This window comes from Perissodus microlepis, chromosome 16 (genome assembly GCF_051167445.1).
Source record: "Perissodus microlepis isolate ML-2025 ecotype Zambia chromosome 16, ASM5116744v1, whole genome shotgun sequence".
Lineage (NCBI taxonomy): Eukaryota > Metazoa > Chordata > Actinopteri > Cichliformes > Cichlidae > Perissodus > Perissodus microlepis.
The window spans coordinates 17,886,844-17,901,118 of NC_140476.1; the positions used below are offsets into that span (position 1 = coordinate 17,886,844).

Consider the following 14,275-nt stretch of genomic DNA (forward strand, 5'->3'; position numbering starts at 1 on the left):
TGGGCTTTTAACTGGGGCTCTGGTGCTTGTTAGTCGAATGTAGAAAAACAGAAGAACTGTTTCAATAAGGTGAGTGTGTGTGTACCAGCCTGGGATGGGGTGGAGGTGGCACACCTTTAAGAAATTACACAAGAGTTTATAGAAAATAAGTCTTGGCCCATCCAAAGGATTAGTCTGGCAGCATCAGTAACATGGTTTAGATTGAGCACCAAATTGTGTAAATAGGAATCAGGTCTTTGATTGATGAGCGCACCTTTGTAATTATATCCAGGCATCCTATTTGCTTTGGCAAGACATCTGTCGTCGGTCCTCATCTTCCCTCCTTAAATGTCAGGTTGGGAGGTGTGGCTGTGGAGAAATGCTGACAGACTGTCAGTTTTCAGCACACCTGCAGGGAGCTCTGCCTCAACACAGATGCTTATCTTTGTGTCGTTTATGATGCAGCCACTTGTACAGCAAAAACAAGTTCCCAATAGAACTGTGCAGCTTTTTGCTAGTTAAGAACTTTTGCCCCGAAGAGTTACATTTCAAAAAAAAGGAAAGAAAAAAGACTGAGGGTGAGACAACACTAAACCCACAGCCAGCATTCTGATCTGTGTTGCAATATCCACGGTACGCAATGTGCTGTGTTAATTCATGCTGCTTGGCATGCTGCTCTGAGCATCTCGGGGTAACGATGATTCTATTTTCACTCAGTGCAGTTGTGATTGTGGTGAACCAGAGAGGGTTTCATCCTCAAGAAAAGTCAATGGAATGCATTCTGGCCATGCACACAAGATCGTTCAGTGAGTAAAATGAGCTTGATCCCCAGGCTTATGTGTGTATGTTCAGTGATTTGTAGAAGGGATTTTGGGGGCTTTAACATGTGCGTCTACTGGCAGAATATCCTTTAGACACCGGTGAAGCACACAGTTATTGCCTCAACACCTCATTGGTGCAGCGTGGGGCTCGTATATGAGCCTGGGATGCTGAGGTTTGCTGCTGCTGCGCCACAGCCTCTGCTCCCGCAGGACATAATTGAGAACAGAATTAATGATATAAGGTCACCATATTATGAATAGCAGATGATTTTAAAACGGCATAGAATGAGGCATGACTTGGACAGCGCAGCTAAGCTCGTATGTCATCTTAAGTCTCCGAGGTGTTACAGCGGTTTCACCTGATCAGCTCTGTAGAAACCACATTAGTTTCTCTTGGAGCTCTCTGCTGTCATAACCCGACAGGGTGTCCAATTTTTTCCTCTTGGCACTTTATATTTTATATTGCTGGAGTGATATCTATATTGCTATGAAGTAATTAAGAAAATACCTTCCCTCCCAGCCTTCTCCTCCCTCGGGAAATGGCCTGTTTAGCACTCAACACACTGTCCACACAGAGGTTGTCAGCTGCTTGAGACAGGGTTGGGTAAAGGAGAGACCCGGCAGAGAAGCAGAGTGCTGGCAGACGTGCGCATGGTCCTGATTGCAGCTTGCTCCTCCAGAAGCAAGGTTTATGTTTCATCATGCGCCCGTCCACCACACTCCATAAAAAGCAAATAAACTGTTCTCTGGCAATGGCATAATAATGACAGAGCCGGCTAATGAGTGAATTAAAGAGTAATAACTAAAACTCTGGCTCCCAGCCTGAGATGAAAAAATTCTTACCTCAGCTCCAGTGTTTAATGCAGTCACTACAGTAGGTGCCCTGATTTAATCATTCTGTGTGCCTTACTCTTTGTGTTCTTCTCATAATCTGTATTCAGGGGTCTCCTTTTCTAACAGAAAGTGGACTTTTGCTAATGGCAGGTATCCATGTTATATTTGCCTCTATTACTTGCCGGCATATTGAACTGTCCTAGATGATGAATGTAGGAGAAAGCGTTGAAAATGTACTGTTGTGCCTACTTTAGCTGCACTGTAGCTGGTGAAGGAGTCTAAATTAAACAGGGTTGAATGAGTGGCTTTGGCAGGTCGTTGGTGCGGTTTGGGCTGCTCCCAGTGCAGTACAGAAGCAGCCTGGCAGCGGTTTGACTGAGCTCGCTCTTCTTTTTCACACCAGCTCTCAGCGGCCAGGAGCAAGAGCACATAAGACCCTAGCTTTTCTCAAACCCAATCCGAACACATTCCTTTTTCTGCAGCGGGATCTGCCTGATTCTATCGGACACGCATGGACCTTTTTGTTATATTACATTCACCTTTATTGAATTTGATTCGTTCGGGGTGAGCAGCTGCGTATAAAAGAAAAAAGGAGTATTGACTGGAATCCTGAACTTTAATTTTAAACGTTATCATCCCGAATTATGTTTGGCAAAACGACTTAGAGCTACACTTTACGCTGAAGTTTTTCTTTTATCCCGCGCCTATTTCGAGCATTCAGTAAATTTGTTCCGCGTGTTAAAAAAGGGAATCCCAGGAACATTAAACCAAGTGTATCATTTATTAAATGCTCTCTGTTCAGCACGGTAAAAAGTAGGGAGCTTAGTGCCAGTGCCAAAGTGTATCAAGCCCAGACATGTACAGGGGAAGTGGCAGGACGAGAAGGAGGCGTAGACAGCATGGGAGGCTACTAGTGTTAAGGCGTGAAGAGAGAATCTGTCAAGGCCTACACCAAGCAAAACCCAAGCAAGAGCAGAGTTTTTAAGAGACAGCCTGCACCTGACAGACACACTTTCTCCCATATCTGCTTTTGTAGAGGACTGTTTGTGCCCTTTGACGGTTTGGCCATTATCCGTAGCAAAAAGTGGTGTGTTTGGTTGCTGCAAAGGTGGTAGGGGAAGTGCCTAAGCGAGGTGCCTGTCAGCCCACCACAAGTAGGCACCATCTCCACAGCACTAACACTTTGATGTGGCTGGTTCTTTGAAGAACTGACACCCTTCTCCTTTTCACAGTGCCTGGAGCCCTGCAAGGAATCCTGGGACCTGAAGGAAAACCAGTGCCAAGATTTATGTGAGGTATGTCACTGCCACAAATGCTGCGGTTGCCTCAGATTTTGAGCTTTTGAGGGGGTTTTTTTCAGGCCCAGTGGGAAGATTTAGTAAGAGGAAAGTTTGAAAAGGGGTGTGAAGCAACTGGTTTTGCACTGTAACGACACCCTCTGTGAGCCTAAGCTGTTTAATGTACTCGCCGCTCCAGTGAGTCATGAGCAGAAATGTAAACAGGAGAATCACTGTTAGCTCACAGCCCTGCCTTAAAAAAGTAGTCTGACTTATATTTTTTTTCTCCCCTTCTCCTTCCCTCTTCTTCCTCAGCCCCTCTTTCCCAAGAAACACTACGAGTGTCTCACTAGCTGCGAGTTCCTAAAGTCTGTGGAGGGAGTGAAGCAGGGTGACTGCCCTGCCCCGGAGAAGGCCAGCGGCTTCGCAGCTGCCTGTGTGGAGAGCTGCGAGGAGGATGGAGAGTGTTCAGCTGTCAAAAAGTGCTGCTCCAATGGCTGTGGCCACACCTGCCAGCTGCCAAAGAATCTCTACAAAGGTGATGCTGAAGGCAGATAAAATCAAACATTAGTTTATCGTATTCTGCAACAGTACATCGCCGTGTAAATCCTTAAGAAGTCATATATGGTTCATTTGGCAGCCCCTGGTTGTTTAATGAATACAACAGCAAACACTCCTTGAGCTGCTGCTTTGTTAAACCTCTAACCGGGGTATCGGTTTACAGTAAAAGCAGCCATTTCGAAACAAGTCATTTTGTTTGACCTGGCTTCGTCCCGGCCACGACACAAGCAGTTTTCCAACCACAGCAAGGCACATTAAAAGTTTTTTACCTTTCCGAGGAGCTGGAGCGGCACAGCATGTTGCTTCTAAGTGCCGCTGCTTCCTGTTCCATTACCGAAATATTTAACAAGATTTACAAAGGAGAAGACATGTCTTGGTATATTTTTGGTAACTAATACAGGTGACAAATGCACTGCGTTTCTTGTGACGGCTTCACGTTTAAAGCCTGCTGTGTTTTCCCATGCTTTAAATGTGAAGCACCACTGGTGGGAGAGCAAAGTGTAATCAAAGACGCTGTTATCATTCAGACAAAACCAAATCAGTCAAGCCTGATTAAATGTAGAGCATCGCTGGAATAACTAGACCTCCCACCAACAATCAAAGCGACTGCATCAGAGAAATCATTCCTGAACGTAAATAAACTGACTGCCTAATGCTGACAAATGTTGTCCACAGATATAAACAAGGTTTGTCAGAAATGGCAGTCTTAAGGATCGTAACTTCCGCATTCCTAAATTGCCGCATTAATAGCAGTTTATAATAAGTCAGAACATAAGTATTAAAAGGTTACATACTGTGTATTGTAAACAACTGTCTGTGATTTCCTTATATATCAGCACCTTTATTTGCTTGTTTCAGGCTTGCAATTAACTGCGGTTCTGACTACACACATTAAACTCTAAACATCCAAGTCCCCAATTTAGTTTCCTTTTAAGTGGTATTTTGTATCAGCTTGTTCCAGCTGCTCGTTGAAGCCATGTCATGCTCACATTGAATTAAACATCGCACCTAAGACTTAATGTTTTTCTGTTCCATTTCAACTGATTAATTCTTTTCCAGATGTCTTGTGTACATTTTTATAAATATCTCTGTAAAATCCAGTGAATTTGAAAGCTGTTTGATTGCGCAGCATTGGTTTAATTAGTTGCCGGCAGAACATTTGAGATCAATGAACAGAGAAACGTTCCTTTAGAGTTAAAATGCTCTATGACAATTGAGAAGGCTCTAAAAATAGTTATTTAATAAACATTGTTCTTTATTTAATACTTAATTATTGACAGGGTAATAGTCAGCAAGGTTGACAGACCTTAAGGGACAGTGTCTAAACATCAGGTTGTAAGCACAGATTAGCTAACTGTCAGTCACTTGGCACACAGTACTATGGAAATGCTCGAGCTATCCCTCATTTCTTTCTATTTTGCTACAAAAATGTGAAATAAATACAACGATTTCTTGAAACTTGCAAACTTGAAGGGAATTAGAATATATTAGGCAAAAGCAAATTTTGTTTAATTCTAACAAGCTTGAAGGTGCATATTTGAAAAAATTCAAATTTGGATTCAAAACTCCATAAAACCTGTTGCTACAGGTTTTATTGAGTTTCCAGCTCAGTTCTTGTATAATCTGGCATACCTCAGCCTCTTCTCCCTGTTTCTCTTCCTTAAGAATGGCTTCTTGACATCTCTCAGGTCCCGATTTTTAAAGACTTTCAGATATTATTCACCTGCTGTAGATAGCGTTTGTTATTATCATTATTATTATTAATCGATTTTTTTAGGCCTTTTTGCACCTCCATGTGTCCTGTTTGTTTTAAGGACACACTCCGCACCATGATGGGAGAATCACCTTTTTGTGCCTGTCAAATTGTGATTTTTGTAGATTCAACTAAAGAAGAATAAAAGCGTTTTTGTGACTGTCTGCTAGTAACAAAGACACAACACTAGTCCTTCCCTTGAGTTAGGGGCCTTTTTAAATAATGGAATCATTCATAGCCACAAACAAACTGTAAATATGGTGAAGTACAAGGAATGGAGAAAAACTTTGCAAGGAGAAGTATTGCAAGAAAGTCTCCTTGGAAGCAAAATATAAAGAAATGAGAAGTGGCTCAAAACTTTTGCACAGTGCCGTCTTTATTTATTTAATTATTTATAATAATTGCTGAGTATATGGCTTATAAGAAGGACTAGATTACATAACACGGTTCATCAGCCTAATCTTGCATACGCTGCTTTTCTACTTTTCCTGTTCGTTATGTGGAGTCTCATATCTGGTACCGGTTCAATGCAGCCGTCGTGTTTTTTAATATGATTAACTGCTTCAGGTTGCATAATTTTCATAAATACCGTTGAACCAATTAATCCCTCCCTGTTAAACATTATTTTAAATCTCAGTGACGCAAACACAGATAATCTTGCAGGGTTTTTGACAACTGCAGTAAGAACCTGAAAATCTTTATTTCATCTCTTTGCATTGTGCTTCACCCACACATCCCTCATGCCATTTCAGCTGTAAATGGGAATGGATATTCAGCATTGAATTTGCAGGATAAGCTTGAGTGTTTCATAGACACAGATGTACCCAAGAATCTTTGCTCCAGTAAAATGGTTTAATAGTGCTGCCCAAGGCGACTTGATGTACCGCGGGTGCTGAGTCGTTATGTGAGAGAACCCAGGGCCCTTGAACTCAGAAGATTGGAGCTGGAACTGCATTATATACGCTGTCAGCACACAATTGCTGGCACCCTGAGGCCATAACAAAGTTCAGGAGATGAAGCGGTGGTAGGAGAGTCTAAATTAAGCTTTGAACCGCTCCACTGATAGACCGTAGTGCATGCTTTGAATCACACTTTAAGCATGGTTTACTGTGTAGCACGCTTACTATTGCATGGCAGGAGCATGTGATATGTCAGTTTGAGCTTGTGCACACAGTAGAACATGGAAGCATTTATATTTGATTTGATCTTGAGGGACGTCATGGTGGATGTCATGCACTAAAAGGTGTACAGCACCCTAATCTGGGAAAGATGAAAGCTGGCGTGACCTTGAGAATTTCTGTACACTGACCGAGTCAATGAAAACCATTCACAGCACGGCGAGACCTTCATATCGAGCAGCCTTCCTGCTGATTTAGCCCAAACACTGAGCTCATGATGGGTCGCCTTCAGCGCTGCATTTACACTGAATTACACCAAGTATTCTGGTGAAAGTCTGGATGGAATTCCTGTCCCGGTCCTCAGTGTTAAAGGTCTAATTAGATGCTCATGCCTTCAAGAGTGTAATTGTTTCTGTGTGTGCGCAAGTGTGCATGTAGTCTTCACCATGATGAGCCTTGATGCTGGAAGCCATTAGCAAACATAAGCAGGGAGAAATGGAGCGTTTCGCCCCCACTGAGATCACTCTCAGCTGTGTGTGTTTGTGTGTGTGTTTGTGTTCAGGTTAGGGTCCCCAGTTAATGTCAAAGTCCCTGAGAGAGACCCCCCCCCCCAAAAAAAAAGAAAAAGAAAAAAAGAAAAAACTTAAGTCTTGAAGACACTGGACCCCCTGGGCTTTTGATGTTTAACAAACTTTCTTCTTCTTCTCCCATTTTTTTTTTATGCACCAATAAGTTCCACATTTGTGGAGAAGTTCCTCATATAAAATATGCAGTGCGTATAGAAATAGAAATAACTAGCTTATTAGACAGTCTCTCCTTTTATACTTCTTTCATTTTCATATTGTTCTCTCTAGTTTTTCTCATTCCTGGGAAGAATTGGCTCGACATGCGACACAAGCATGCACGTTTTGCATGTTTTCTATTTCTGAGACGGAAAAAAAAAAAGAGAGAATGTCAGAATTTAATTAAATGTAGCCATAGTCACGCTGTCACAACAAGTCAGTCAGTCCGCAAGCCCCCCTCGCATTACTGTAAATCATTGTGCTACATGGAGTATTTACACTGTTTTCCTCGCCCCCTGTAATTAGGGCAGTCATTATGACAGTATGTGCGTGAGTATTGAGAATTATATTCCTGGAGTGTAATTGTTGGCATGATTAAGACATGAATGAACGCTGTACCCTTGATCGTGCTTCAGCAACAGTTGCATCATGATTTGGAGTAAGTGTGTGGCAAGGAGAAGAAAAAGAATGAAGTGTGATTTTTCTATTTTATTTATTTTTTTGGACCAAACCTGTCTCGAAGGTTATCTCACGGAAAAGCATTAATTGTCCTCCTACGTATTGTCAAAGAGACGTGCGGCGTGTGTGCGTCTTTGTATTTTCGTGTGTAGCTTTGCGAGCACTTGTGTGACTTTGTGGGAAGATGAGCGAAGACAGAAGGGGAAGAGGAATGCTGCGGTTACCTCGGTGTTGATTATTGCGCAGGAAATATGACACGTTTGTTCGCGCACGCTCTGCTGTGGAGCTGTGAAACCACAGCACAATGACCCCCAGCTGTTAGTATGCAGAAAGCTGTTATCAACGGGACAAAACAAAGTACTGAGTCCTTATGCATATGACTCAAGGGGTCCTCCTTCCATGATTCTTGCGCATCAGTCACTTTTTCATGCTCTGCAAGGGGGCTGAATAGACATATAATCTTATCAGATGCTCTGAATGCAAATCGCACTCTTATGTTGTTTACCGACATGATAGCCTTGAGCGTGGAGTGATGCCGATCATAAATGCGAAGCAGCAGTGGGCCGTTCGGCAGCGACAGAGGTCCAACATAATGTTCTGAAGTGCTAGGTGATTTATGGAGAACTGTTGGACGTGTTGGGCCTTCTCCTGTAGTTCCAAACTTGCTTTTCCAATCTCCATCTCATTATCACCGTGCCCGACGCTCAATCAACAACTCACTACGTGTCCAGTGCAATAAATTTACTTGAGAGAGTCAGTCTGACTTGGCAGAATGTTTGGCCGGTCCCGCACTTAATAAATCTCTAATTTATTGCACATGGCCGCACTGACTTTGACTGAAAGGCTGAATGTAAAGTTCAGTGATGCAAATTAACGCTGCATACATGTGCGCGGATGCTTGTACTGGATTATTTTGCGTCTGCGAGCGAGAGAAAGAGAGCATACCTAAATGCAAACTGCGTGTATCATCACTAAGAAACGCAGCTACTAAAACACAGGAAATCTCCCAATCTGCCACAGTAGAAAGACGACGTTGTTGACCCGCAGCATGTATTTAATCTTTTGCGATGAGATCATGTCTCATTTTGAAATCTGTATCTGTCCAATTCAGAGTCATTCATATTTCCAACCTACATTAGTCAGGAGAGGAAAACAAGACATATCACGTATAATTTCTCCAACAATGTTCCACACAAGTGGTGATATTAATCCTTGTCAGTGTTTCAACATCCTTTCTTGTACTTTTAGGAGTCCCTCTGAAGCCGAGGAAAGAGCTGGTGTTCTTGGAGCACCCGTCCGGTCAGCTGGAGATCCGCTGGTCCTCCAAGTTCAACATATCCGTGGAGCCTGTGCTCTATGTGGTGCAACGCCGCTGGAACTACGGTATTCATCCCAGTGAGGATGATGCCACGGAGTGGCAGACAGTCGCACAGGTAGAAACCGATACACCACACAGATAAAATACTGGAGAATCCCATAAATGCATGAGTCTGTCGTGCGAGGACTCCTTCTCGTCACATTTGTATCCGAATGAATTTACAGTTTCACGTGTCCCAGCATGCCACAGCTGCGAAACTGCTGCTCTGCACTGCAGCATGCGGTTGCACGTTCCTCACAGTGTCTTTGATAGTTTGGCAATGAGAAACACACAGATGAATGATGTGGCAGCACACTCACATGGGGCTGTGACCCTGTGTAAACCCTGACCCCTGTGGTTTGCTCCCCCCACCCCCATCTGTCCCTCAGACTGCAGAGGAACGCATCCAACTGGCTGACATCAGAGCTAGCAGATGGTACCAGTTCAGAGTTGCAGCAGTCAATGTCCACGGGACCCGCGGCTTTACTGCACCCAGCAAACACTTCCGCTCCTCCAGAGGTCTGTGTGTTTATCTGCATATCCAAGTGTCTGTGTGTGTGTGTGTGTGTGTGTGTGTGGCCTTGCCTTGTGTGTCGGTTCCTTCCCTCCATTTGTTATGTTTGAGACCTTGGAACAGGTGAAGCCTCGGGGAAGTGTTTTAAGCAGGTCTATTTGGTAAATATTCCCTCTGAATGTCAGCTTACAAGCCTTCTGTATTACCGACTGAGACATTTTTCGGTTTCGTGTATTGTGTGTCCTAAACACTTCAGTCCCGCAGCTCCATTAGGCAACAGCAAATTGATTATGACTGAAACACGACTGGTTAAGCCAAACACACATTTATTAAATTTGAATTATAGCCTTAGACTGTTTAAATATGTTTATTTAAAACTAAATTTGGGATTTAAAACCGCTGAATTCTTTCATATACTGCGTTAAACCTGAATTGTAAATAAATGTCCCCCGTCCAAAGTTTCCACACATTTACCCAGCGAGCTAAACGAAATTCACGCTGATGCCAAGTGGAATGTGAGTAATGAGGAGTGCCTGGGTGCACAGAGCATTCATTTTCTGTATTGCAATGAGATCTTTACTTACATCTTCAAAGCAGGGCTTTCCCCTTTTTACAGTCATATAAAATGTAATAAGTCTGAATTAGTCAGGATACAGCAGGTTTCAAATGAATGCAAGTGTTGTCTTGCTTCCAGACAAAGTGATGTAACCCAGGCACATTTCAGATCTTTGCCACAGATTAGTGAACTCTGATGGCATCCCGTGTTACTACTGGGACATTTTAAATAGCCGTGTTGTATTGCAGATGGCATTTGTTAAAGTCACGGACAGTTGTTTTGTGGTTCTTCAGGGATTACAGGATTGTGAGTGTAACACTGTGTCTACAGTGCATCTGATTTATATCAGATACTGTTTGTTGGCAAGGCAGCAGGTTTTACCGTTATGCCTTCATTGGCCTTGAGCTGAGTGTCTTTAGATGTATATCGTGAAACATATACAAGGCATAAACTGTTCTCTAGTGGAGTATTCACCATGTTCTGCCAAATCCTAGAAATGGTACCAAGTACAAAACGTATTAGTGTGTTTCCTGGTGTGTTGACCTGTCCTGTCAATCCTTTGTCATGCCGTAGCTCCCCGAGGCATTTTGAAAGGCTTTCAGACCAGGTGGGATTCTGCTGCAGGAATGGAAGCTGACCTCCAATCAGGCCAATCACTGCGAGAATGTTGATAGATTGATGAGAGCTGCCACGGCTTTGATGAAGTCCCGACCATTCTGTCATGCCGCTGTTATTTATATAGTTCGGTCATATCATCTGAATGCAATTTCACACTACTATAATTTGTTAGGGCAATTTGTAAAAGCTGACTGCTTATTTATATTTCATGGCCAGCATCAGCTGGTTTGGAGAACCGATGTGTCCGATTGTGTTTTTTAGAGTGGATTAAATGTGTTTCAGGTGGGAGAGGGCAGGAGAGAGGAGAGCCAACTGGGTTGTGGCATGAATCATTTTCTCATTACAGAAAGACCGTTCCCCTTCTGCTCTGTCATCTGGCATGTAGCCCTGCCTGTCCTCCTGCACCAGGCTGACATCGGCCGACAGCAGTAGGCTGGGTCGCTGCACATACGGATAGGTTCAGATCCAGCTTTACGCTGGACACATGCATATTAGTAGGAGTACTGGCATTCTAAGTGTGGACCGTGCAGCCAGAGTGAGCAGCATGTGTTTGTTAACCCTTGACCTGTACTCTCAGTCCTGCCGAACGCTGTCATAGAAATGACACGACACCTGTCATAACACCTCACGACAGATTGTTAATAGGGGACTAATTACTTTGCACAGTGCCATGCGTGTTCCCCTGCTCAGCTGTGGAGGTGAAAGGTATCTTGGGTTGTAATACTTTCTACCTGAAAAGTGCCTTGGACCAAGATTTGCCATATCCAAGAACTAGAGGTCCAGTTTGTTTCCATCTCTAAGTGTTAACAGATGTATTTAGAATCAACACCAACTCACAGTGTTGTTTCTATGTCTGCGTTGTTGCTATGTCTTCAGATCCATCTGCCCCTCCCAGCCCGAGCAGTCTGTGTGTCACCAACGTGACTCTGGGTGAGGAAGGCCTGGTGACAGTTCGTCTCAACTGGACATTGCCAGAGGAGCCCGATATCCCCATACATCACTACAAAGTGTTCTGGAGCTGGACCGTGCCCACCAAGTCCATGGTGCCATCCAAGAAGAAAAGGAGAAAGACCACCAATGGGGTAATCTTCTCACTCTGTCTGAGTGATGTGTTCTTTTTCTTTCTTTCCTTTATCCGGTCTCTAAGACTACAAGGGCTCTTCCAAGATTATTTCAGCATCTTTTCTCCCAGTTTCGGTACAACTCTGTAAATATGCTTGGGCCCGCAGTGGGGGAAAAGATAAACATGGAATCGGAATGATATTTATTTATATGTGTAGGGAAGATCACTTATCCTCAGAGTGATACAATAAGTTCTTGATTGTTTTAATTCCTTACGCTGATGAAAGAACCCTTAAACACAGATTTAAGATTTGAGAGAAAGCACATTTAGTGTGATGGATAGCCTTGTTTAAAGCAATAAATCACAATTTCAAGGTGTGTGTATGTGCTTCTTATATCGATGTTTGTACATTTCATTTTCTGCTGCTCATTATTTGATTGTGTAATGTAGTTATTTTAAAAATCTGTTTTCTTACACATGTTTTAGCTGTTAAATCCAGCTGCATTCAAAATTCTTAACTTATTACTTTCTTTTCAATCATTGCAAAGTATATTTAAGACATTCTTTAATAATGACATGAATAGCATATTTAGAACGAATTGTGCTGATCCTCTTTATTAATGCCCTTGTTATTCTTTGGAGCAGTTTATTTTGCATGCTAGAACATTTTGCTCTCAGCTGTTTGTACCAGCCAGAAACAAGAGTTTCTTTGGCATCTTTTTAAGCGTAGACATTACACATAAATCACATGACCAAGATCACTGGCTGCTCTCAAAAATGGAATACTTGTTTGAGCTTTTACACAATATTTCCATTAGCATCTGACCTGATATGGTATAGATGTGGCTCAGGAGGATGTCATTAAGAGACTCGGCCAAAAGATTGGATAGTCCAGACCTGCTTTCATAGAGTCTTCTCCTGAATTAATTTTTGAAATGCATACCAGATGTGCCACAAAGGAGATAGAGGTGGTAGACACCGGACACCTATTGACACATGTACTACTGGTTTCCACTTTGGCACCTCAGGGCTTTGAAAGCAGCCTGCTGGCAGAGGAATGTCAAAACACCCACAGTCAATAACAAGAACTCATCAAGTTCATGCTGATGGAGGAATGCTAGAAGCCAAACACAGTGAAGAAGCCCTGGGAGGCTCTGATAACATGGCTCTGTCTTAAGGCCCTAAAGGCTATCTCCTCACCACCATCCCCTTTTTCAGCTCCACATGTGTTCTTAATAAGTAGGGCTTTCCCACAGGCCTGTGTTGTCTGGCATTGAGCTGGGCTGGAGCTGTGGCTGGTACAGTGACTTTAAATATAAGCTCATGTGACAGTGTGGTTACATACAAATGGCAAAAGCCAAGTGGGTTTTTTTTTTTGTTGTTGTTACAGGCTCAAAACTGGGTAGATCTGGAGGGACTGGAACAAAACAGCAGTTACACTGTGGAGCTGCAGGCTGTCACATACTGGGGGCAGGTGCGTCTGAAGAGCTCCAAGGCCTCCCTTCACTTCAGTACCAGTCAGAATAATGACTCAGGTAAACATTATTATCCTATTCTTTACCCTTGCTAGAAGCGTGGCTTCGGGAATGACAGACAGAATGTCAGTCGGTTGATGAAATTCTGAACAGACATAAGTCACATCGTGAAAATCCAAATAACTGATTCTGCCTTGATTCTTGTGACTCTGTGAGCCTGATTAATTTTGGTGCCTGAATCCCTGTCAAATGTTATTAAGCATTTAATCTGCACCCAACTGATTTTTAAATGCTAAACAGCACATTATTTTGCACATTATTTTGCACATTTTAGCACGTAAAGGGACGTTAACATTTAATTCAAACTACCAGTGTGCCTGAGCGTAGCCCCTCAGATCTGCTAGCATGGTCGGCATAAATCATGAATTCATTTCAAGCACGTTTATGAGATGGTCCTAAAGGAAGAGCAGCTAACAGAGAAAAATGGCTAAATTAAAAACCTGCTGTATATATTTAAAAAAAATTGTAACAGTTTCACAATTATAGGATTGAAACAACAGAATTCTGCTAATGCACATTTTTCCAAGATTGCACCCAAAAACTACAACCCATGATAGAAGTATAGTTATCAATATGGAAATTTGCACGTGTGCATAAGAAGCAGTTGGTGTAGTGGTAGATATCAGATGGCTCATATGATGCATGAAATCAAATGTGTAGTAATTGGCTTGTGGTGCATGGCATCATAATTGCTTACATAAAAAAAAATTTCCCCATAACTTTTGTAATAAATTTACACTGAAAAGAAAAAAGAATCTTACATTATTTGGGGGTCAGCACAGACAGTGAGCACTGTTGCCTCTCAGCAAGAAAGTCCTGGGTTTGAATCCACCATCTGGATGGGGACCTTTCTGTGGGGAGTTTGTATGCTCTACCCATTTTTGTCTGGGTTTTCTCCGGGTACTCCAGCTTCCTCCCACAGTCCAGAGACATGTAATTAGTGGGGTTGGGTTAACTGGCGATTCTTAGTTTCCCATAGGTATGAAGGTGAGCTTGAATGGTTTTCTGTCTCTGTGTTGGCCCTCCGACAAGCTGGCAACCTGTCCAG

At 42.8% G+C, this 14,275-nt stretch overlaps 1 protein-coding gene across 1 annotated transcript in view; it reads left to right on the top strand.

Moving 5' to 3' along the window:
• anos1 (anosmin 1) overlaps nucleotides 1-14,275 on the top strand; it is a 40,953-nt gene that overhangs the window by 18,251 nt on the left and 8,427 nt on the right. Inside the window, exons 3-8 of the mRNA XM_084954917.1 lie at nucleotides 2,867-2,929; nucleotides 3,227-3,449; nucleotides 8,833-9,017; nucleotides 9,331-9,460; nucleotides 11,506-11,711; nucleotides 13,083-13,227. Coding sequence (XP_084811043.1) covers nucleotides 2,867-2,929; nucleotides 3,227-3,449; nucleotides 8,833-9,017; nucleotides 9,331-9,460; nucleotides 11,506-11,711; nucleotides 13,083-13,227 — 952 coding nt within the window. The remainder of the gene's footprint in view (nucleotides 1-2,866; nucleotides 2,930-3,226; nucleotides 3,450-8,832; nucleotides 9,018-9,330; nucleotides 9,461-11,505; nucleotides 11,712-13,082; nucleotides 13,228-14,275) is intronic.